This window comes from Juglans regia, chromosome 1 (genome assembly GCF_001411555.2).
Source record: "Juglans regia cultivar Chandler chromosome 1, Walnut 2.0, whole genome shotgun sequence".
NCBI classification, from domain to species: Eukaryota; Viridiplantae; Streptophyta; class Magnoliopsida; order Fagales; family Juglandaceae; genus Juglans; species Juglans regia.
In genome coordinates, this window is record NC_049901.1 from 16805480 (window position 1) to 16831331 (window position 25852).

General features: G+C 34.7%; 2 protein-coding genes across 2 annotated transcripts; one reads left to right on the top strand and one right to left on the bottom strand.

Annotated features, from left to right (window-relative positions):
- Positions 1-16230: 16230 nt before the first annotated feature.
- Positions 16231-20758, top strand: LOC109006072 (tyrosine-protein phosphatase DSP1-like). The gene is made up of 5 exons (XM_018985238.2): positions 16231-16647; positions 16826-16919; positions 19724-19781; positions 19885-19928; positions 20021-20758. The coding sequence occupies exons 1-5, from the start codon at positions 16403-16405 to the stop codon at positions 20204-20206; spliced, it is 627 nt and encodes a 208-aa protein (XP_018840783.1). The 5' UTR covers positions 16231-16402; the 3' UTR covers positions 20207-20758.
- Positions 20759-23633: 2875 nt separating this feature from the next.
- On the bottom strand, positions 23634-25460 carry LOC109006073 (1-aminocyclopropane-1-carboxylate oxidase). The gene is made up of 4 exons (XM_018985239.2): positions 25280-25460; positions 24944-25170; positions 24261-24594; positions 23634-24125 (listed from the first exon to the last, which is right to left on the bottom strand). The coding sequence occupies exons 1-4, from the start codon at positions 25382-25384 to the stop codon at positions 23823-23825; spliced, it is 969 nt and encodes a 322-aa protein (XP_018840784.2). The 5' UTR covers positions 25385-25460; the 3' UTR covers positions 23634-23822.
- Between the last annotated feature and the right edge of the window lie 392 nt (positions 25461-25852).

The window sequence follows — 25852 nt, forward strand, 5'->3', positions numbered from 1 at the left end:
ATTCAAATCATCTGAAAAATATTGTGGAGATAAGGGGTGAGTTATCAACAACTCAGTAAGCAGAGAACATATACTAGTATGTAAACATGAGCCTTTTCAGAAAGTCCAGTATGCAGAAACAAAAACATTTTATTTTTATATGTAGATCTCAGAAAAACGTATTATCAGAAAATCAGAGCGACTTTTCAATCTTTTCATACTCAAAATCAACAATTCATATTTAAGGATCCATTTTATATTCAAAAGCGCTTTGGCATAACATAACTGAACATCTTCATTTTATCATATCATATCATATACCATGTTTAACCCCCGTGATAGGGTTGTGCTATCCCCGGTGGCCAAACCAGGCATGTATCATGTGGTGAACTTCCCCTTTTTCAATCTCGGAGCCTCGAGTGTGCACACAGGAAAGAACACGTAAAAAGGCCACTTTGTTTCCAAAGTGGGTGCACTCATATCATATCATATCATATCATGGTGGTACCAACCATATCACGTGAACCAGTATCATCATCTCAAAACCATATTCAGAACAGATAAGTATGCCAAAGTTTTATCATATCCATATCATATTAAAACACGTGCGAAACATATTCATATAATTTCCATTTGATAAAAAAAAGATCAAAATAATTTCGTATCACATGCATAAAATCTCAATGATATCATATTCGCTCTTTTGCATATTTCATAAACATGTCAACTATTGCTCATGTCTACACAATGCATGTCAAAAAATATTTTCTCTTTTGCATATAGATTTCATGAGTGATGCAAATAAACGACCGATGTTGATTTTTCTCAAGTTTTTATTTCATCACAAACTATGCATAGTTTTCATAAAGTCAACCTCAGTCTCAATAATTCGTATAAAATCTAGCATAGGAATCCCGCTTACCTGGACGACTTAACTTTTCCAGAATTTTCCTCAAATATGTCGAGTCGACTATAAATCGTCACCTATAAAGATAATCACGTAATTTCCATAAGTTTCCAATCAATCATGTATTTCGATATTTAAGCCTAAGCTTTTTAAATAACCTATTTTAAATTTCTCAAAACTTAAAACCTTCATAATCCCAAGATATATCATCACTTTCTAAAATCACCAATATCCGCCACAACCCACGTCATACACAAAACACCAATATTTAAACCCGAACCGCCAGCAAATCTCATAGTCTAAACCAATCATGCTAACAACTCCATCACCCAATCCAATCAACCCTGTTACTCCTCGGACTCAGTCCGGTAAAACCAATCAGCAATTAAATACAGTGTAATGTACTAGTGTAAAAATACATTAAATTCACGAGAATTCTTTAAAAAATACTTACAATGCTATATAATAATTTCTGGAGGATTACGGAAGCGCAAGAAGTGAAAAAACAGCTATGGAACAGTGCAAAATACACTGTGGCCGTGGGTCACAGATACCCACTTTTCAACGGGTGCAAACGAAGACCCGAGATTGATAGGATAGGGCCTAGGGATGTCGGTGAAGCTAGTGGTGGTGATGGTTGGCCGTGGGTGGCGGCGCAAAGGGTGGTTTAAGGCCAAAAATATCCAAAACGGAAATGGAGTTGAATGTACTTCACTGGTGATGGATTGGAGGTGGGGTTGGGTCGAATGAGTTGCTTGGAGGTCGAGAATGAAGTGGTGAAGAAATGGTGGCCAACGGTGGTGCGATGGCGGCGCAGCGGCACAAGAGGTGCCGCGGCTTCAATGGGGTCGTGGTGGCTAACGGCGGCGCGGCTGGGGCTGGAAATGGAGGGGTGGCTTCATCGGCGGCTGGGGAAGACGGTGGGCCGTGCGGTGTCGGTCATCGCCGGCTCACGGCAGCGCTGGGAGGAGAAGAAGAATCGGACGGAGGGAGAGAGAGATGGCTGGCGTCGCGCGCGGGAGAGAAGCAAGGGAGAGAAGAAAAGAAAGAAAAGAAGGAAGAAAAAGAAAAAGAAGAAAAAGAAAAGAGGAAAGAGAAAATGTAGGGAAAAAAATAAGGTACAATCCTCACATCTTGGATCACAAAAAAAATGAACCAACGGAAGCGATTTTAAAACAGCAAGTGAATTAAAATAATTCAAACGTAGTGATTACAATGAAAATAAATAATTAAACCCAATAATAAGTTAATTTAATTTGAGAAGAAATTTAAACGCATAACAATAATTAATTTAAGGAAAGCACATAAAAAAAATTAATCTTCGTAAACTAAAAATCATAAAATAACCCAATTAAAATCCAATAATTTTAAAACAAGAGAATAAATTTTGAATCAATAAAAATAATTTTTTCATTAAAAATACCCTAAAATACAGAGTGTTACATAAGATCACTCTCAGAAGGTTTGGGCAAAACACCATCAACAAAACATAGTTTATTTTTGGCAATAAGGGCCATAGACATGGATCGGTTCCATGTGAAAAAATGATCACCAATAAGGGGTTGGGAGACAAGCATCGCGCCGGGGTGATCTCCACTTTGAAGATACTATGGATTCGAATAATCCACAGAAGGGGGATGAGTGGAAGGGGGAGGGTGAGAAGGGGGAGGGAGAGCAAAAGGTGTTTTTGTAGTTGGATTGGTCATGACGGCGCAACAGTGGGCTAGGGTTATGGTTTCATCACTCTGATACCATGATGAGAGAGAAACTAAGAGAGAATTCTGGAATACCTCATTATATTAAATGAATAATATTTACAGAAAGTATTTATACTAGAATAGAAAACAAAGTAAAGAGCACTCTAGCTTAAAGTGCACGTGAGTGTAGGTAAGTGAGAATTAAAAATTAATACAATATATACTAATATAGTGATCCCTAAGGATCAGACCAAGGTACTGGTGGCATTCGACCCAAGGGCTATTGGCAGTAGTCTCCAATCGATTGTGCAACAATATTATTGTTACAACTCTCATATATTACAATTATTCTCATATTAAGAGCAACCTAGCATGCAATTAGAAAAAAAAAAAAAAAGAGCAATCTAGCATGCATGCATGCATGCATGGTAATGTGTCTCAAGTTAGGACTATCTTTGGTATTCTTCCTTCCATTGTTTCCTGGAAGCTTTGGGATCAGCGTTGCAAAACCAAGTATGAAAGCAAGTTTGAGACGGTGGGATCGGTCTGACATATTATTAAATTTTGGATTCGTAGAATTATGCAGTTAATCATTAAAGTGTTGAGACTCCCTATTAAGGATATTGATTTCTTACAAAGGTTGGATATTCCGGTTTTAGTTCCAAAACCAAAGAAGGTTTCTGTGGTTAAATGGATTAGGCCATAGCAAAACTTGATGAAATTTAATACCGATGGGAGTAGTTTGGGCAATCCTAGGCCAGCTGGTGTTGGGGGTATTATTTAGGATTCTGGTGGTAATTTATGTACGGCTTATTCAATATTTTTTGGACCAAGGTTCTAATAATTTTGCTGAGATAAGAAGTTTGCTGGAAGGGGTTAAGAGGTGTTGTCAGCTTGGTTTTCATCGAATTCATATTGAGACAGACTATCAAATACTTGTTAGATGGATTACTAGAGGCGAATGTAATATTTGCTATCTTGAGGACTTTTGGGAAGATATTTAAACTTGTCTTGGTTGCATGGAGTATAAAGTAAGTCATGTCTTTCAAGAAGAAAATGATGTGGCTGATTTGCTTGTACAACAGGGAGCTGAGGGTTTAAATATGAACTGGAATGACGACATACAGTTGTTGCCCAGTAAGCTTAGAGACCTTATTCGCATGGATAGAATTGGATTGCCGTATATGCAGATATCATAGTGAGGTATGTGATCCGTTGCTTTTGTTTTATTTTGACATTTTAATTATTCTTGTGCACTGACGATTTTATGCATGCAGGTTGTTTTTGTCTCTTGTTTTGTGTGGGTTTTTCTTGTCTCTTGTTTTGCTTTCTTACTATATGAAATCTTTGTATGTTGATTTTATAGTTAAGGTTTTTTTGCTTGGGTTTTGGGATTTTTTGTAACCCCCAGGTGATTAGCTGTTATCATGGTTTTCCTCTGCTACAAGTTAGGATTATTAATAAAATTGAGGTATCGTCCTCTTATTAAAAGTCCTCTTATTAAAAAAAAAAGTGATAATTATAAGTTATATATAAGTATGTATGGATTCGACACAACGTAATATATATTTATATATAATGATCACATAGCCTTGAGGAATTGGAGTTTTGAGGGTATGCATGATGAGGTCCCCTTCTCGGACAACTAAATTAATGACTTTGAAACTAGCTAGGGTATTAACTTAACTTTGAGAAATGATATTTGCATGATATATTCTCACGAAACCAACACCCCCTGCAGGCTCTCTAATTATTGGCCAGCTTGTACGTGGGTCCTTTGACATTGCTTGCCCGCAGGATATATAGTAATGTATACACTTCACCATCACTCATGAGGTCAAACACACCATAACCGGCCATAATTTCCTGCAAAGTTCCATCAATTAACCAACAATATTGTGCCATATATATATATATATATATATATATACACAATGATGATACGTAAGGAGAATATTTAGCTAACTCTTTTACGTGGTCAAGACCTGCCTATATGTCGTAATTAGCTTTTCCTACAAGCAAATCCGCAAATTATTCCAACTTCTGATCTATAATCTCATCATGTATTTAGCTGTACATGATGAATTATATATTTAAGATTTCAAGCACAAGCTAGCACTGAAGACTTGATCCCTTTTTTACCACTGATTATGACATGCATGCATTTCGTTCCGTCGCCATTTTTTGGGTGCTAGCTATAAAGCTGTTCGATTAATATATATATCTCTATATATATAAAGAGTCTATGAAATGAAATTTTTTTGTTGTAACGGAATATGCTAGTTTTCATTAACTTTTCATCCGTTTGTAATAATTACATAACACAGGGATACAATTGTATTTTCATTTACATTCTATTTATGGCTACTTTTATGATTTCTGTTGGTTTCTATTCTACTATTAATATGTTTAAATATGCTAATAAAGCAGATTTATTATAATAATAATCATGGATTCAATTTTCAATTTGAAAATACGTTATAATAGGAAAATAGATTTATGTAGATTTGTCTTTTTGTATTCGTTATAATAGGAAAGCATTATAATAATTTATAAATAGCCTATCTTTCAATAGCTTTTAAGATATATATTAGTAATAAAATAATAAGATATATGTACTTTATTTTTATTTTAATAAAATATATTAGTGCTTTGAACTCTACATACGTGCCTCAGGCACATAACATCTTACTAGTATATATATATATATACACACGAGACCAAATTATTATAATCATGTAATTTATAATTATATGGATTTAGGCTACAAATAGTTTATAAAACGATAATATAACTGATCTCCCCAATAGCTAGCTAGGCATATATATATATATATATATATATATATATATATATATATATATATATTAGTTGATGGTTGCCGATCGACGTTTGGATATTTCATGTGGACCTGCAGCCATTTAATTGGGCACCATATATAGGAATGCATAACTTATATTATAAGGCTTAGGGATAAATAATTGGATCAGAGGGCTTATATATAAATAAGAATTTCCAGTAGTGCTAGCTATATATATACTTAGCATGAGCTTGACTTGGCATGCTCGATCGGTATTGATATATCTTAATCTAAAGACAAGTGCGCACTTTTCTCTAGATTACTATATACCAATTAATACCGAGCTGGACATTTCGATCCTGAACCCAACAAGTTGACAAATTCATGGTTGCAAAAGCCGAACACGCATCTTTCTTTTGAAAATGATGTGAGATTGATTCATGAACTACTTTTGGTGAGATTCCATTTTCCTGGCCGGAGAATTGGACAATAATATCATGCAGTCACATTATATATATATATATATATATATATGTTTATCCGTATCTCATAATGCATGGGAGCTGCTTGTGGAGCCGATGGAATGATCATGTAGTTGAGAATTATCCACACAATTTACTTCTTTTCACTCTTCACACTTTTGCAAGAAACATGCATGCATTGGTAAAAAAATTAATGTTTTTTCTTATATATCTACCTGATCTTCGATCGTCTCAATACACACTCTTCCGTGTATAGGCCTTGAAACCCATGCAATCTAAGACAAGGAAGGAAAAATAGGCCGATACAATAATTAGTCATCAGACCATGCCCAACTCCTAACAATTAAGATGGTAAGGTCGGATGCAGTCGGTCCCCTCTCTTTTGGGGAATTAGATCATGCAAACTCTCGAGACCCAGCCATATATTAATTTAATATAAAATCAATGCCAATTCATTAAATGAATAATACATATGTAAATTCACTACAAGAGATTGGGTTTTTTCAGACAAAATTTTGTCTCAAAAAATCCAAATTTCGTCTCAAAATATTTTTAGAGACAAATTTCGTCTCTATTTTGCCTCAGAAAGACCGTCTCAAAAGGTTTTTGGACACGTCTCAACAAATCATTTTTAGGGATGAAATTGGGCGGAACTAGTTGAAACTGTTCGAACGGGTAAGTTTTTTTGAGACGAAAATTTTTCATCTAAAAAATACGTTCGAATGGCATAATATCAGTTCGTACCGACACTTACCGTTCGAATTATAAGAAATGTTCATTCGAACGAATGACCATATTTGATCATGTTTAAATGGACAGAGTGTTCGAACAGATTTTATGTGTTCGAACCAATAAATTTCTCAAATGACTTGTGTTCGAACAAAAATTATGTTTGTCCGAACAGACTGTTTATTTTTGAAATTCTTTCCCTTTGAATGGTTTTTTTTGTATATTAATGTTGTTCGAACCAATATTTCATTGTTCGAACAGTCGTACGGATTATATTTCTCAGTTGTTATTTGAATGAATTAGTTTTTGTTCGAATGAATTTATAAATGGTAATTTACTGTTCGAACGGTATTAATCATACATAACAAAATTTAATTAATAATACCATACTAATATTACATAAATTGTAATTCAAATATCAATTGTTCAAATATTTTGAAACATTATAATATAAAGGCAATTAAAGAAAAAATAAATTTTAAAATTGCATGGTGGCATAGAGTTTTGGAGTATCATTGACTGCAACTGTTCAAACACAACTTTTTATACCTCATTCCCGAGTCTCTTATGCATGTTCTCTTCTAATCTCTCCTCTAAATCCGCCATTGTGTTAGCAATAATGTATTTTCCAACGAAACGCTCTGAACAGACCTTCCCAATAAGACTTCTCTCACCCTTTTTCTAAACCTTCTCCCCATTCTCAGCAGGAAAATCTATAGTAACATCCTCCTCCTCCGTCAAATGGAGGTGCCTCCACATATCCTCAATACCCTCCATCATCACTCACTCACCCCACCTCACCGTGAAACTCAAGTAGGCTTCACAGAAGAAATCTATTTTCTACACCACCTCTGGAGTCAACGAGACTCTTACCAGATTGGAGATGCTTAATGGCGGATCCCTCTATTAGTTCTTAGTCTGTTTTCGAATGGAGCTTTAAAAAAAAAAAAGAACAAAGAAAAAAAAGAGGGAGACTTCCGAATATATATATAGAGAGAGAGAGAGGTAAGTCGACGTCTTTACGTAGATCTAGTCTTTGTGGTACCTCAACCAATTCCAAAGATTTCAGTGGCTTACAGGGGGCCAAATATGTAGATGGAGAAGTACGTTTTCAATTTTTTAAGGAGGAGATTGTCCGATCCTCCGAACCTTTCCGTTTCTCCATAGTCCTAAATTTTTTACGACAGAGGCCATCTTTGGATGCCATAAGGCTTTACATTCACAACCGTTGGGAATGTTTACCAGTGGTTTCAACAATGAAGCATCCAAGAAATGTGTTTGTACATATGTCAACTGAAATAGATTTTAAGAAAGCTCTCTCATGTGAAATTTGTGAGGTGAATGGAATACATTATAGAGTGTTTCATTGGAAGTCTGACTTTAACGAAGATGAAGAACCATCTTTGGTTCCGGTGTGGATAGCTTTGCCTGGGCTCCCGCCCAATTTCTACCAAGAATCATTCTTGAAAATTTTCACGGCACCGATAGGTAGGTATATTCGTCAAGACAATCCAACGATCTGTGCAACTCGTACAGATGGGGCTCGGCAATGTCTAGAGATGGATGTGTTGAAGGAACCAATACCGTATTTTTGGATAGGGTTGCCGGGTTGTGGTCGAAAACAGGAGATAATCTATGAGACATTACCAACATTCTGTTCTTGATGCAAGATTCAAGGCCATAATGTGAGCACATGTAAAACGAAGAAAATACAGAAGGGAGAAAAAGTTTGGGAAAGGAAAAAGATTGTAGAGAATGAATTGGAAAAAGAAGCCCAAGAGGAGAAGCTGGAGAATGATATTGATAAAGGAAAAGGGGTGATGGTTAATTTGGAACTCGATAATATGAGTAACTTGTCGCAACTCCAAGTAGGGGACATGGGTTTGATTGAGTATGAGAATGAGTCTAAAGGGGTGGAGGATAATAATAAGACTGAGATATTGAAGGGCAAAGGTGTATCAAAAGAGGGGGAAAGTTCTGTGGAAAGGGTTGTAAATACGCAGGAGGACATGGAACATGCTAGTTTGCCACCAGATGATGATGATGCTCTACGAGTGCCTGAAAATGATTTATTCACATTAGAGGATTCGGTTTCTGAACTTGATCCAGAGTGAGAGGTCAAAATTTTTGATTCTCGGAAAGATTATGCCTCTGAGAATGATGAGGAGGAAACTAAAAAAAAAAAAGGTACTCGAATTTTTTTTGATAAAGTACGAAGATCATCTCGAGTGTTAGCTATAGGACTGTTCATCCGGGTTCCAACCCGGGAACCCGGGTATACCCGGCCCGGGACCCGGGTTTCAAATCCAGGCCGGAACCCGGACCGGGTTGATCCGGATCAGACCCGGGCCGGAACCCGGATAAATCCGGGTTTTTAGAAACCCGGATTCCGGATTCCGGGTTGAACCCGGATTTTTTTTTTTTTTTTTTTATTTTTTACAGAAGCTTTTTTATTATTCATTAGACTTCAAATATTTTGATATTTTGTCTCCATTTAAAATTTCAAATCATATTCTCAATACAACATAAGCTTATAATATTTCATGAGCCTATAAACAATTAATTAAACTTTTTAACTAAATACATGTAAAAATAAAAAAAATCAATATTCATCATGTAAAATGCATGCAACATACAAGATGCAATCAACTACATATTACATTGTTTGAACTAATTTGCTAAGAATATTACAAAACACATACATTACTTTAATTAAACTCTAATACATAAAAATCATAAATTTTTCCAGGTTTACAATGCCTCAACATAGGCAATACCATTTTGGCAAACAGTTGCAGGTTTTGCTAGGGGGCTTCTTCTTGGCAGGAGCATCAAATCCATAAAGTGCTTGCCTTCTAAAAACACATCCAGTCCCAACATTCTTCTTGGCAGGAGCATCAAATCAACGTTCAAAAGAATCTTCATAGACATTTGAGATAACTCATTATCATAGAAATCAGCATATATAACAAGTATATGGGTTTGAGGTGAAATAATAAAATACCCCATTTGATTGATGTCGCAAATGAATTGATATTCTACTAGATATTATTTGCAGCATGATTTCTTTCTTTCTTTCTTTCTTGGGTGCTCAAAGTTGAAGTCTGAGCTTGCATGGGATTCCCATTATTCTCTCTTTTCTTTCTTAACTCATCAGATATCTTCGTTTATCTCATGCATGATTATAAATTAAAAATATTCTCATTATTCCCAGTTACTGGATGGCCACTAGCCAGTACATGATCTACTTAATTCACTACAAGAAAAATGAGCTTTTGTGACCTTTTAATTGCGACGAAAATGTTATTTGTGACCAAAACAAACTCATTTTAGCTGTAAATAGTCATTTCGTTGGAATTAAATGGCCACAAATAAGCAATTTTCTTGTAGTGATTATAAGTTAACCTCTCAAGCAATATGGTAGTAAATATCAGATGAACTGAATTAAAATTATCACCACTTCTTAATAAATCAAATCAAAATTAAAATTCATAATTAAAGAAGTAGTATTTATTGTTAAGATCATATATTAATTTATATAACTAAATTTACCAGTTTTTATTAGTTAAACTTTTGAGATAAGAGTATTATTAGAGTAAAGGTACTATTTCTGCAGTAAGACTTATAGTGAAATGAAGGGTCTGATTTTACTAAATGAAACTATATACTTTACATGACTGACTTGATATTATATTTTAAATTTATATATCACATATATAGAGAGATCAAGATCAAGGGAATGTCTAGTCAGGATTTAGGCTTGCTTTTGGTATCGCATGCAGAGTGTGTTAGCTAGCTAGGAGGGAGGGTTTCATTCACATCAGTTTATTTTGAGAGAAATTTCTTAAAAGAGTGCACAAAGATCAAAACAAACGTAGGCTTTTGGGATCACAGAATTGTGGGAGTTTGGAGATATATGGGCATTTTTGTTGGCTTATTACTTCAGCAAGCAACGTGGCTTTGTCCATCTAATTCAGCAATGAATCTCCATCAGCACTAGCTACCTTATAAACCGATTCAAACGATTTATTTCTATAAAACATTGATGTGCATTATTGAAATGGCCCCTGCAATTATATTTCACAGCTGAAGCTACTGGCAAATACCATACCAGCAACAGACATCATTTTCTTCAACAATCATAGCACCGGATGAAAGTCTGATAGTTAATTCAAATTTACTTCTAGTTGTGGGAAGAAAAGGGCACGGAAAAATAAGCATTAATTAAATTTACCAGGATCATCATCTTAATGCTAATTCCTTTTTTCATCAAATTCTCGAATCTTTAAAGCTCAACATTAATTTAGGCAAACCAAGAACCCAACAAAAATAATCAATTTACTAATACACTTTAATTGGTTCTACTAATCTAAGGAACATATATAGCTTCGGTTGTTCATAAGCTGTTAATAACTATATAAACAAATAGCCTGTTATACTTGAAGTACTTTTGGACCTTCACATAAGGTGTTGTGCCGAGGAAACATTCATGTCTATTAAAGGATATTTATATCTATTTTTTTTAAATCCAACCCCTCTTGAATCTCTAGTACCTCATTTTATAAAGAAACAGAGGCAACAAAACAATGCAACAGAATCATAGTTACACAAGTTAGAACAACCAAACCCAACAAATAAAATCAAGTTGGATATTCCCCTAACAATTAAAACCAAACCCAGTACTCTACTCAACCAAGTGATTACCCCATCCATTCCTCACGCACAGAATCATAGTTACACAGAGAGAGAGAGAGAGAGAGAGAGTACCCAAACAAGTGAACAATGCCCTAGAGGGAAAGGTTGACGGTGACCGAGATGCGGCGAGGACGAGCAGCGGACGGTCACGGGGTCACGGCTCACGGGCTCAAGGGACTTAGGGTTTCTGAGTTTGGTTTTCGCAGCGTAACGAGAGGCGAGCGAGAGAGAGAGAAGGCCCGGGGGGGGGGGGAGATGAATATAACCGGTATCAAAACGGCGTCGTTTTGATACCGATTTTTATAAATAAAAAAAAAAATCCGGGTACCGGGTTTCAAACCCGTATCCGGACCAGGTTGGTCCGGATTTTCAAACCCGGGTTTCGGCCCGAGTTTGATCCGGGCCGAAACCCAGAACCGGAACCCGGTTTTCCGGGTTCCGGACCGGGCCGGGAAAAAACCCGGCCCGGATGAACAGTCCTAGTTAGCTAGATTGGGCCAATATTGATAAGGAATATCTGAGGTCTACATACTTCGAAAATGAGGTTAAAAAAGCTAGTTGGTAAGATGAAACTTAAATTATTTCATTGATGGAGCCTGTTGCATCGTCGGATACAGCTCAGGTTTGGATGAATATTTCTTTGACTCTGCTGCAATAGGAGCAGGAGGGGTGGTTCAAGATAGGCGAGGTGTAAAATAATGTAAACTAAGAAATTTCGGGACGGTAGACATAGAGATTGATTCAAAGGGAAGGGAATGCGCCTGCGGATTGGTTAGCAAGAAGGGGTGCAAGGGGAGGTGATTTGGAAGGGTCTCAGATGGGAGAAATTCCTTCTTATTTGAGAGGTTTATTGAGGATTGATAAATGGGGTCTTCCCATGATTAAATGCCGAGGTTCAGGAATATATGGCAGAAGATAACGTTTCTGGTGGTCTGGGTTGCTTTAAAGTTTGTGTTTTCATATATATATGGGTACTAACTTTTTGTGCAGGTGCTCGATCTTTTTGCTCTCGTCGTTGGGTATGGGCTCTAGGATTATTTGGCTTTTTAGGATGGTGCATAAGATTTCTTAAAGATATGGTGATCGAAAATATTTCTGGTGGTCGGTTTTAAATTTTAATTGGGTTAAAGTTAAGTTTTATTTTTATGTGTATTAACAGTTTTTTTACAGGGCTATTTTGTTTTGATTTTTATTTGGGTATAGTTTTTGGATTAGAATCTGGTTGTTGATTGGGATTTATTAGGACTCTGAGTTTTTATATTTGGAGTCATTGAAATTAACTAAGGTTTTTCTCTACCACACGTGAAGATTATAAATAAAATTGCGGAGGAGCTCCTCATTGACGGGGGCTCTAACCCTTCTATAAACATATATATATATATATATATATATATTTATATATATAAATTAAATCCAGAGCTAGCTTTGGGCTGGAAGTTGGTTTGGTTTTACGAAAAGAATATTCCGATAGTTATCAGTTTGTCACTTTCAACAGATAAATCCCATAATAACAAAAGGTTAAACGCTTAAAAAGAAGTAAAAAACGACGCGGAGCAGTTCTGGACATAATTTTTAAATTTCTCAGAAACCGATCAAGATCATAATAATGTCAGCAATGACAAAATCAAGACCAATCTCATCTAACAAATTAATTACCGAAAGTAGGGTACTGTTAATTAATAATGTTTTAAAAAGTTGGTGGTTGTGATCAGGCAGAGTACTGCCTCAGCAGATGGCGACACCATCTATAATATTGTCGTCTCCCCCAACAATATTAACGATCAGCACACGACGACGACGACGATCGATGAGTAAACAAAAGCAGGAATATTTGCGAGAGGTAGGCGGTGAATCCCTTTGTGCGCTTTGTGGCGTGGAAATGTGCAGAAACCGACGAAGTTCATAAGAGAAGAATATAAAAAGTACGTGGCGCAGGGGCCTCGCTCCCATATTCAAATCACTACCGTCCAAAAGGACAGTAAGTACCCCTTCTCTCTCTCTCACAGTCACAGCAGCATATTCCTCCGAATGTACCCTCCCCTCCTCCTGCACTGCACCCCTTCCAAATTTACTCATTATTATAAAAATAAATAAATAAATAAAGGGGACAACTTTCTCAAAGAAACATTTTAATTTCTTTCATATATCCATGACTGGGGGGAATTATAAAGTCGTCTGCATTATCTGTCACATCTTCCCCTCCATTATTGTAGGTCTCATTTGTATTTGTAATTATTTCAATTCACTTCAATTCATCTCATCTTATTATTATAATTTTTTTAAATTTTTATATAAAATATAATAAATAATTCGAGTAATACTAGAGAGAAGCTACTATAACAGTACACACTTTACACTCACTGCATGATTACTTTTAGTTGATTGTTCTTAACATTCACTTGAAAAGATATGTGGTCTACATGATATCATATCATGTGTACAAAATAGATGTACCTAATAATAACTTCTATCTATATTTATTCTCCTTAAAATATTATTGTTTTGCTAAAACAAATTAAAGGCTGTAGCATTTGAATTTGTTAATCAGAATCCAAAAACTCAAGATTTTCTATAGTCGGCTATATTTGATTTGGTAATTCGAAAAAATCTTCTTATTAATTACTATTTATCATTTTATATTTTATATTTTATATTTTATGAAAAATATTTCTACATCTTGTAAAAAAATTTCTCACATCTTATAAAAAACAAATTATAAATTTAAAATGTATGATATAAACAGTTACTTATTTGTAAAAAAAAAAAAAAAAACTCTAAATAACCCTATATTTGTCGTTTTGCAATTGAAGCAACTTTTGTGACGGGAAAAGCACAGGAACATTCCCTTGCAAATAACTCGGACTTGGGCGAGATTACTTTGGAGACTGACGTGCCAACTACACGCTCCTCTAAAGCGATTGGATACACGCCGGTTTGGTTGAGCTTTTTTTTTTTTTTTTTCAATCTGAGCTCACTGATTCAACTAATCTAATCATCAGAAATTATGACACCATTTTTCCAATTTTCAAAGTAATCATAAAGTTTAGAGATAATTAATACCCTGAATTATGATTTTTTTATTCATTTTCTACAATAAAAGTCTACTCGTTAAGATCAATTAAAAATGAAATGTTTTGAAATGACATATGGTTAGGTCTAAATCGAGAATTTAAATTACCATAGTTCAGGTGATGATTCCATCTTTAATAATTACTAAATGAGTAAACAATGCGTCTCATCCCTCCCAATATATAAAACATAGGTTAGTGATTAACGATATTTAAGGAGTTAAGCTTTTTAAAATTAAAATTAGTAAAATCTCATTGACAATACTGATAAAAATTATAATAAATTCTTTTTAAAAAGTCTCCAATTTCAGGAGTGCAGTCTTTCCAACACATTCTTTGATCACTTCCTGCGCATCTATCTCCTTCTAATTGGAGGTGATAAAAAAAATAAGAAAAATGTTTTAATTAATTATAAAGAGATTTTATAAAAATAAATTTATAAATTAATGTGCGTTAATGTAACACGTTAGATTATAAAATTAATTTTATTATAAAATACATATAACATATATAAATTTATGAGTTTAATTTTATAAATTCTATTTATAACTCTAACATTTCTCATAAAATAATATATAATACCTTGAGCCATCGTCCTCTAATAAAATTACAAGGAGAAATGATTTGTACAAAAATCTATTTTTTTTATAAAAAACTTGTATGAAATTTTTCTTTATAAAACTTGTAAATAAAATTACTCAATTAAAAAAATAAAAAATAACACATTCTCCGAAATTTTGGGCTCATAAAAAAGAAAAAGAAAAAATAAGTAACTTTCCACGCGCGCTGCCTGCGTGACCATCTCGAATATATTTGTTCATTTATTTTCACAATTTGTATCTATATATACCTTTGTAACTTCGTTCTGTTCCACGCCGTTTTCCACTTTATTGGTCTCAAATGTTAAACAAAAAATCCCATCTTGGCTTTAGCCGATACTCCAAATCCCAAGCTCTCTTCCCTGCCGTCTCCCACTTTTCAGTCTGTCAATATTATATGGAAAATTAAATTTCTTATATAATCATATTTTAAATAAAAAATATTTTTATAAATATAATATCATTTTACAAAAATATATGCAAATTTTAATTATATATATATATATCTTCGGCTTTCGTTATGGATTAAAAAGTTTTAAACATATATTTTTTACAATTAGGAATAAGATGGGTGCATTATGTAAATTCAAAGTTATTTCATCATGGATTCCATAAAAAGATCTCATTCAATGAAAACTGTTAAACGTATTTAAAAAAAATTTAAAAAAAAATTATTTTTCTACATATCAATATGGTGAGAATTATAAAATTTAAATTTTTTTAAAAAATTAATAAAATAAATTTTATAAATAAAAATATAAATACATGTAAGACTACTAATTATTCAATGGAATCAATGTAGCTCTGTGCCTCTGTCACTTGAAGTGATCTCTCCCTAACTTCGGGCAAAGAAACATGTGATGGTTTAATGAGCATTTACTCAGTTTATGAAGATTTGTTTTTTTTCCTATATTAATAGCATTTGGGATCTCTCTCTATCATCTTTATTTGATTATTTTATTAAAAGAAAATAATAAATATATAATATTTTTCATAAAATGAGAGATATTTTTATAAAGTAATTTTTAAAAATAATATATTTTATAAAAATGTCTTCAACTTAAACTATAATCATATAAAAAATTATATTTATATCGTTACTTTATCTAATTAACTCTATTTTGCCAGGAAAAAAAAAAAGCTCTCTTTGGTTGAATCTATCTCCTAATCACTGCACATAGAGCACTCTGACTATCAACCTCTAATCTCATTTTTTTTGTTTTACCAACTGTCAAAAAAGCATAAGAAAAGAAAAAAAGAAAAAAAGAAAGAGTAGCGGAGGCCAAAGCAGCCTCGAATATCCTCCGCGATTCCAAGTTTCCAACCCGCCTTTCGCTCTCTTTCTCTCTCTCTCTGTCTCACTATAAATACAGACTCTCCATCGCTATTGCTTTTCTAGACTCCTCCTGTATATGATAACTATTTCTATATTCCATTTTCAATTCAATGAAGTTGGAAGAGCGCCCGGAGGGAGAGGAAGAGATTTGCCGGACGATCGAGGTCGTCTCCTCCCCCGCCCCCGTCGTTAATCACCTCAAGTCCGTTCCCGCCGCAGACGATGACTGCAATGGAGAGAACCCCTATATTCCCCCTCTCAACTTCTCCATGGTCGATAACGGCATTTTCCGCTCCGGCTTCCCTGACTCCGCCAACTTCTCCTTCCTCCAAACCCTAGGCCTCCGCTCCATCATGTAACAACTACTCTAGCAACCGTTCCTCTCCTCTTCTCTTTCATCTCTTTATATATATGTCTATGCACACATATTTATACGCATTTATGAACATGGATATACATATATAGACATATAAGTCTAGATATACAAATGGATTGATGGATATAGGGTTTTTCGTCTTCTGTTGTGGATTTAGATGTCTGTGTCCGGAACCATATCCGGCGGCGAACATGGAGTTTCTCAAGTCCAACGGGATCAAGCTTTTCCAATTCGGGATTGAAGGTTATAAGGTATATATGTGTGTGTGTAAATACAGCCTAATTCTCTCGTTGTTGAGTTGTTTTAAGCTAAATTACCACTGCTAGTCTATTTCGCTTCACGTAAGGATTTGAAAGAAAATGTTTCTAATTATGTATGGATAATGTTAGATTTTTTTTTCTATATCTAATGGTGGTAGTTAGTTGAATTACAATAATTCACATTGAATCGTACCTTAAGTGCTGTCTAAACTACCATTAAAGATGTTGCCTTCGTGAATTCCCACTGATGCCGATCTTCGTGATAAACCTACTAGTTAGATTATCGTGTCTCTTTAATTTGCGATTGTTACCGTTGTTATTTTTCATCGTTGTTTCATAATTATTGCTAATATTTGGTGTCTAATATGCTTTTGTATACTCCTTAATTTGATTTCGTGGATAAGGGAATTCGGAAAATATGTATCTTGAAAAACAAAATAAGTTCAAATTTGGTAGATCTTTCTAGACGGAATCCTTTGAGATTGCTGGCCTTTGTATTCACATGTATTTTCTATTTTGAATGTTATATAGTGTGCTACTATTAATGCAGTGGGACTTATGTGTGCATAATCCACATTATAGAATTACTTGCCTAGCCTTCTGGCTTTCGTATTTCCGAAGTATTCCTTGTATTCTGTTGTTAATCACCTTTTTTCATGTCTTCCAATTTGTCTTTTCTCCCTCTTATTCGATACACAAACGAGTCAGTGTCTTTCATATGTGTTGTGTTGTTTGATTTGATTTGTTAACTACAAAAATCCTAGGCTTATGCCTTCGTTGTGATGATAGGTTCACAGTATATTTACTACCTATCAATATATATATATATATATTTACTAGTAAACATTATTGTATAATTTGCATCGTATATTTTCAATGAGAAATGTTATTCGCCTCTACACCACACACCATGCACATAGTATAATTTGATTTGTAAGATTCAAATTTTAAAATTTATCTTTTAAATCAAATTATGCCAAGTGAATAGTGTGTGGTGTAGAGTCTTTAGAATAGAGTTATTCATTTTCAATGCATCACACTAAAAATTTATATAAAATATTCAGACCAGTTCGTAGACTTGCTTAAAGCTCATCTCAACAATTTCCAATTCAAGTATGTAACGAGCATGATATATGATGTTATTAAAGTGGTGAGGTGGGGGCTGTTCGTGAGTGCAAGTTTAAATCTTTCCAAATGAAAAAAAAAAAAAAAACTGTATTGACCTGAGATAAGCTTGTGTGCAGGGCAAGTGTAGGATTAGTAGAAAGCACACAATACCTTATCGAGTACTAAATCATGAAACCATGTGACCCAACCTAAGCAAGGAGCATTCCTTGTGAGTTCCTTTGCACTTACACATTGTTTCTTCACTTATCACTCGGAATGTGGTGCTTATTTTTTTATAAGATTTCATTACGTCTTTTCAATGCAGTTTTGCTTTAATCAATCTTGTATGTTCATTTGCATAACATGACACATTTGGTGATTTTTTCACTTGATGTCTTGGATCATAGACTCAGGAGTCAAAACTTTTACATTTTTCTGGTAACTTTGAATGAATGAAATCACAGTACCTATCTAGTAACTTTTACATTTTACCTTTCTCCTGTTGATTATTCACAAATAAAGACAACCTTATCTTCTTTTCTATTCTTGTAACAGTAATAATAGTTTTAGTATTGTAAAATTCTGATTTGTGCCCCTGAGATATATAATTTTATTTTAAGTTTCAATACCTTGATGGACAAAAAAATCACTTAAGGTCATCTTCAAATTTGCTCAGAGTTTTAGTATCAATTTTACGTTTCAATTGTAGCTATACCGTCCTCAAATTTGCTCAGAGTCTCATTGATTGTTTCATTGATAAGGTTTAGAGATGTATCTCGGTTTCTGGTTTTCTATTCCTCTACATTTATAATATTTTCCATTTTCTATCTCCTATGCTATTTGCTGGAATTCTTTTGTGAGTATTTCATTCATTGGCTGTGTTTGTGTACTTTTGGGTATTGATGGTACATTGATTATGCCTAGGTGTATTCTTAAAAGAAAAGAATAACCTTTGCCCTGAATCTTTTATTTTCATTATTGACATGCCTTCTAGACTTTTTTGGCTGATCTGAGTAATATGATTTCTGCTGCCACCATTGTCCATCTTCTATTTTTGATTGTGAGAGGGGATGGGAACTTACACCGGGCCATGTTTTCCATTGTATGGATGTTCTGTCAATACGTTTTCACCAGTTTTATCTCTATGTACGTGTATGGTTTCCTCTTTTGCTTTCCTAAGAAGTTGCTTTTTCTGATGGAGAGATACCGCATGGAAACAATTACCAAGGATCATACCTATAAGGATGGTTTTCATATGTAAATCTAATTGTCTGTACCTGGTTAGATAGCTTGGAGATTTGTGATAGCAACAATCACTAAGCACCATACCCGTGATATGGGAATTATAATGGTGGAGAACACACTCTTTTAGTACCAATAAGCATTTGCTGATATGATGAATGGTGATAGCTGGCGATTCTATAGCTGCGAAAATTGTGTATTAATCGATGCCAGCAAATGAAACCCTGGGAAGCTAAAAATTCCATGTTGGTTTTCAAATTGAATAACATACTTGTAGCCTGAGTTGTTAAATTCTTTGTTATTAAGAGTGATATCTTTTTTGAGCCTTGTGAGTAGAATAGTACTCTAGTTAAAACTATGAGTTGCCCCTTTTTGTGTACTGCAAGTTCTAATATTTGAAATGATATTGAATATGACAACGTTATGTGCAAATTGTATGCATCCAGGAGCCTTTTGTGAACATCCCAGAGAATACAATTCGTGAAGCACTAAAAGTTGTCCTTGGTACTGAAAGATTCATACATCTTATGGTTTTATTTCTGGTTCGATTGTGGTGTTAATTCTTTAAGTAACTGGTTATATTTACTTCTAATGTATGCAAATGCAGATATAAGGAATCACCCAGTTTTAATTCATTGTAAACGTGGGAAGGTATGTTTGTGGACGGATCTTTATTCTCTCCATACCTGATTTTATTTTTGCTAAAGTTCTAACTTGTTGATGGTTGCTCGCTTTGTTTCCAGCATCGAACTGGTTGTCTGGTGGGATGCTTGAGGAAATTGCAAAGGTGGTGCTTGACATCTGTCTTTGATGAGTACCAGAGGTTTGCAGCTGCTAAAGCTAGAGTTTCAGATCAGAGGTTTATGGAATTGTTCGACGTGTCTAGCTTGAAGCATATGCCACTGACATTTTCATGTTCGAGGAGGTAAACAACGAGTTCTATTGATTGGCTTTTCCTTTCTTTGATGGAAGAGAATCACATAGGGTCCTACTTCAGAATAAATAGGGAAAGGCGATGAGTTCCTGAAATGCATTTCAGCGGCAAAGGAATAATTCTTCTTTTTCTCTCGAGAATAAAACGAACATAAATTAGCACGTCCTGTTTAGAGTGTTGCAAACCCTCCCTGTACCCCCACCCTCTTCCTTCTGCTCTCTCTGTTCTTTCCCTGTTTTGATTTCTAGGCAGTCTGTGTTTAAAGGTTTCATAGTAGCCGTTCTTCTTCTCCACTCCAGCTGTTTGTGTCTTTGATTATAAAGAAAGGCAAGGCAGCTAGAAAGACTCTGTCTGCCTATAATTCTTGGTCGGGTAGTTAAGGTATAGATCATTAATAAATAAAACTTACTTGTAGAACTGTTATTTTGGCATCAAGCTAAATGTAGACAGCGGAGTTCTTGTCGCATCAAGCTCAAATTTACTTGTGCAGAGATGCTGAGTGTGTGAGGTTATGATTTTATGTCATGGCTAACTACGTTTATGTGGATGGTTTGCTGTAAGAATCATGTTGATGATGATGTAATACTTAGATCAAAAGAAGATCGAGCATGTCTTGAATTCATGGAAGTTTGCAGTGTTTGAACTTCGATGATCAGCTGCTTACATAAATTGAGGGTTGAGTTCAGTTATAGAAAAGTTGAAAATTAGCAGGTTTGCACTCTGTATTAACGGTACTCATGAGGAAGAAGTTGTGAAATAATCTTCAGGATGTGTTATGAAGGTTTTTTTTCTTTTTGGGCAAGTGATTGTGAATGTTGTATCTGAGTAAAGATGATCTCAAGTGATGAAGAACGGGGGCCTGCGTAATTCCAACAATCTAAAACAGAGCATATCGGAAAGGTCTTGATGCTCCTTCGGCCGAGTTGAAAGAACACCCGATAAAAGACGGGGATTTCTTTAATCCATATTTGCTGCAACAGTTGGTTCCATGCTTTCGGGCTCCAGTCTTGAAGTGATAGAGGGAGGGTAATAGATTGCTGTTCCTCAAACCCACGGCAATCCTCCAAAGTATGCCTTATTAAACATTAGCACCATCTTCTATATTATTATTATTATTATATGGGTATTATTGGAGGTTATTTGTTCAAATTAATCCTTTGGGCATGTGCGGTCTGTTATTTTAGACTGCACGATTTTTCTGTCACATTAAAATATGCGAGATGCTTATTAGGAATGTAAACCAACTCACTCAGCTCGACCAGCTGCACAAATTGAGCACCAAGCCGAGGAGATTTGGAGAGGATGCATGGTGTCGTAGGTCGGTCGTCACTGATCTCAATGATTCAGACGGCTACGAGACTCGAGAGAAGGTAGCGAGACCTCGAATAACGAGTGTGGATAAAGAGAGGGGGAGTAAAATAAAGTGATCGAAACTTAACCACCATTAAAAAATAAATTGATGGGCTTATAATTTCTTCATGACAAAATGCTGAGTTTTTAATTGCGAGATGCTTGATGTTGGGTGCGTCCCACACACCCCCTACTTCTCTGTCTTGTACCCTGAAAAAGCTTTACATGCATGCTGGGCATTATGAAAAAAGAAAAGGTGAGATCCATATTTCATAAAGTGGCATTGTACAAGATCATCCACCTCTCGAGTTTCTTGCATATCAAGCAAAGATGAAAAATACATCTTTCAAGTGTTTGATCTATTGTTTGCGGCAAGATAATGCAACTAATAAAGAAACCTTCTGATCCGCGAAAAGTGCTCCCCTCCCCTCTTTCTATATTATATAAATATATGTTTCTTTTTTCATTTAATTATCTTGCCATGTCAATCTTTTCGAGATTATTCCGTTCATGATTAAAAAGGTTTTTTTTTTAGATTATTATTAGCTGCTCCACTTACTACAAGTTGAATGCTTACGTGGATTCCAAGTTACTATGTCTTAAAAGAAACTCTGTTGTGGACAATGTCGTCATCTTGTTGGGGAATGATCCTAAAGAGAAACCCTTTCCTTGTTCTTTTCCATTATTTAGTTCCCTGTCATGGTTTTGCATTGCCATATCAAAGGAAATAATTTTTTTTTTCTTTATGTTGGAGAAAAGAGCTGAGATACTTGGTAGTGATGATCTTCATTTTCCTTTTAAAAGGCTCTTATGCTAAAGTAGTAAAGTGAAAGACAGACAATTAAATTGTACTGTCTATTTGTTTCACGGAAAGTTACCTTTTGGAAGTTTGACAACTTAAGTGTGTGTATATATATATATATATATATATATATATATAGCTCCTTCAAATGGTGACAACTTGTAGTGGTGTTGGTGATTTTTTTTGCGTAATTTTAGATCTGTTGCAGAAACTAGATCTTACCCCTACTTTAGTCAACAAGGATGAAGTGAATTTGTGTGCATTTTCCCATTATTTATTTCACTTTCCCTGGCCTTGGTTTCCCTCTGGAAACTGCACTAGCACATCAATATGGTCACCACCATGGTTTGATAATATAAATCATCTCATCTCAACATTATAATTTTTTAAAATTATTTTTATATAAAATATAATAAATAATTTAATTTTTTTAAATTTTAAATAAAAATTATATTAAAAAATTATATTATAATAATATTTTATTAATCAATTTTTAATAAAATATTTTATCTCATTTATCTTAATTGCGTAATCAAACCATACCAATTTTCGTCGTTCTGTTTTCTAGTTACAGATGTCAAGTATTTATGGGTCTTTTTTACTTTTGTAACAAGCACAAGACCTTCAATATTTGCGTCTTTTTTACTTTAGCAATGAAACAGAAGAAGACTGTACACATCAAATTACATCTCAGAGTTCAAACGCAAAACGCAAGCACAAAGAATAATATATATATATATATATATATATATATATATGATCTTTTCCTTTGGATCTTTATTACTTTTTGACTAATACTATTCATCATTTTAATTTTTATTATTTTATAATATAGTATTAAATTATTAAAAATTACTTATTATATTTTATTTATAAACATATCATCTAATACTATATTATAAAATAATAAAAAGATAATAAACAAAGAGATCGATAAATAGATTTTTCGTTACTTTTTATAGTCAAACATTGAAGACTCCTTCAAACACATGTAATTAATTCTCAGCTTGAACAACACACCAATGAACATGAGATACAAAACACCTAACACGTTAGACTTTCCTAGAAAATCTAAAACTAATATTGCTGACTGATGTTGCAGTTTTCAATTACTGTGTTACAGGAGTTAACAGATTATATATCCTTGTTATCATTTTTTAATTATGTTTCGTTATGTGATGACCTGTCACTGATCAAGAGAGAGAAACAGGAACAGATAAAAAAGAAAACATGGAACTATATAATTAATAATATATATTAACAAAAGTACTTGGTAACTTTGTGGTTATATTATTCTACAAGAAACCAATTCATATTCGCATACCCTTTAAAGTAAACCGACTTATTTTTTTAAGGAAACCATCATCGAATACAAAATAGAGATATAATTCAGACTTTTGCCGTAAACAGACAACTTATATAAGTAGTTTCTCTTATACTAAAAAAATATTGCTCTTAATTAAGCTGTTGCAATTGGACCCAACTTGACATTAGCTTCCGTGGCGGCCTTCATTGCCTCAAATCTTGGTTCCTTTGCCTGGAACTTGAGGCCTGCATACAGCTTCATGTAGTCTTCAAAAACGAATTTGGGGTAAACATTGACGTTCTTTTCCTCAGCCTGATCTTTTTCCACCATTGCTGGTACTGGATAGATAACAGCATCACTGCCAGGGTTATAGAATGAAGCTATTGACATTCTGTTGCCATTTGTTTGGGCTATCACTCTGTGCAGCACACTCTTGTACTTCCCATTGGTGATGACCTATATATATGTTTATAAAGAGTTTTAAGGTCATTATATTGTTATAGGATTGAGCCAAAGATCCCTAAAAAAGTGGGGTTTTTTTTTTTCTCTAATTATTATTATTTTTTTGTCAAAATAAATATAAAAATATACCTCGAGCTGGTCACCAATGTTGATTACGATGGAGTGGCGCATGGGGGGAACGTCGATCCACTGACCATCTTTGAGTAGCTGGAGACCGCTGACCTTATCGTCCTGGAAGAGTAGGATAATGCCACCAGCATCGGTGTGGGCACGGAGACCCTTGAAAAGTTCAGGCTTGGGGCATGGAGGGTAGTTGCTGACCTTGGTTCCAAAAGTTGGACCCTTTGATCCATAGAATGCCTTTTTCAGGTAACCTTTCTCTATTCCAAGATTCTCACATAACAGGTCTAGGAGTTCCTCTGCTAGTTTTTCCAGCTTCAGTGCAAATTCCTTCATCACCTTCCTGCATTAGTTTCCGAGATGTAAAATATTAGCAGACAGAGATAGAGAGGGAGATCAGAGAGGTTTTGGTTTAAAAAACAGAGTGTCGCTTGAACTTGGAACCAACCCAATTGAATATTATTATTCCCAGGGAAATAGTGGTTAATCATGCAGTATTATAAACCCTGGAGAACATAAAGTCTCTTTTACTTATAGTACGGGTCCATTCACACATTAAATCTCAGTAAAGAAATATATAACTACAACTAAAAGATATATATATATATGCCACCATAAAATGTACAAAAACTTATAAGTGCTGTTGTTGATGTACACGAAAGCCATCTTCTAAAAATATGTTATTTCTTTACCTGTATTCATCTTGGAGATCTGGAATCTCAGAAAGATTGGACTCGGGGAGATGGCGCAAGTGGAAGGTGCTCTCCCAATCCATGTCATTGACCTCAGCCTGAACACCCTCGAGAGCCTTGCTCGCCACCAGCTCCTTGAACCTTTGCTCCATGCACTTTTTGTAGTGCTCCTTTGTCATCCTCTCCACCGTGTCCAGAAGTTCATACGGTATCCCATGATTAAGTAACTACAATTTTCATGAAAGAAACACACAGAAAACAAAACAGTCAGACGCGTAAAAGGAAGTAAATGAGCAATCGAAGTACAAAACCAATTAGGCTCTAAGAGTTATAAACCTCAAAGAAGCCCCAGTTTTCGCATGCATCTTTAATCTTCTCCATGGTTGCTCCTCTCTCCTCGCCGTTTAGCTTCTCCATGTTGATCACCGGGAAGTTCTCCATCTCTCTCTCTCTCTCTCTCTCTCTCTCTCTTTGTCTATGTCTCTCAAGCTAGCTGTAATCGATGGTGTAGTGTGGGAGTTGGGTGGTGCGGTATTTATAGAAATCAGCGGTCGTTAGGGACAGGAACAGTAGGGCCTAGCTAGCTTGTTTGGGTCAGTGTTTTGGATGGACTTAAAAAAAAGGAATTAAAAAAATTAAGTTGAATCTAATTATAATTTAAGGTACTTATTTTAATTGTAGTAGATCCAGTTATTATATATATAAATATATATATTATATTCTTTCAATCGGAATTGTAATAGTCTGCTTTATAAGGTCGGTCCCTCTGTCATGCCCTGTATAGTCTGCAGGTTGGACCCACCTAATTAGTGGCTGCAATTTTGACCCATCACTAGCCGATTAAAGATGACTCCTCCAGCACCTTCCTTGCGCCTTCCAAGCAGCCACGCCTTATTTATTATTGGGTTT

Excerpts from the sequence above, each read along its gene's own strand:
- LOC109006072 (XM_018985238.2), top strand. The coding sequence starts at position 16,403 with ATGAAGTTGGAAGAGCGCCCGGAGGGAGAGGAAGAGATTTGCCGGACG. Across the intron at positions 16,920-19,723 it reads TCGGGATTGAAGGTTATAAG|GAGCCTTTTGTGAACATCCC; the intron begins GTATATATGTGT and ends GTATGCATCCAG. Across the intron at positions 19,782-19,884 it reads AGCACTAAAAGTTGTCCTTG|ATATAAGGAATCACCCAGTT; the intron begins GTACTGAAAGAT and ends ATGCAAATGCAG.
- LOC109006073 (XM_018985239.2), bottom strand. The coding sequence starts at position 25,384 with ATGGAGAACTTCCCGGTGATCAACATGGAGAAGCTAAACGGCGAGGAG. Across the intron at positions 25,171-25,279 it reads AAAACTGGGGCTTCTTTGAG|TTACTTAATCATGGGATACC; the intron begins GTTTATAACTCT and ends TGAAAATTGTAG. Across the intron at positions 24,595-24,943 it reads GATCTCCAAGATGAATACAG|GAAGGTGATGAAGGAATTTG; the intron begins GTAAAGAAATAA and ends AAACTAATGCAG.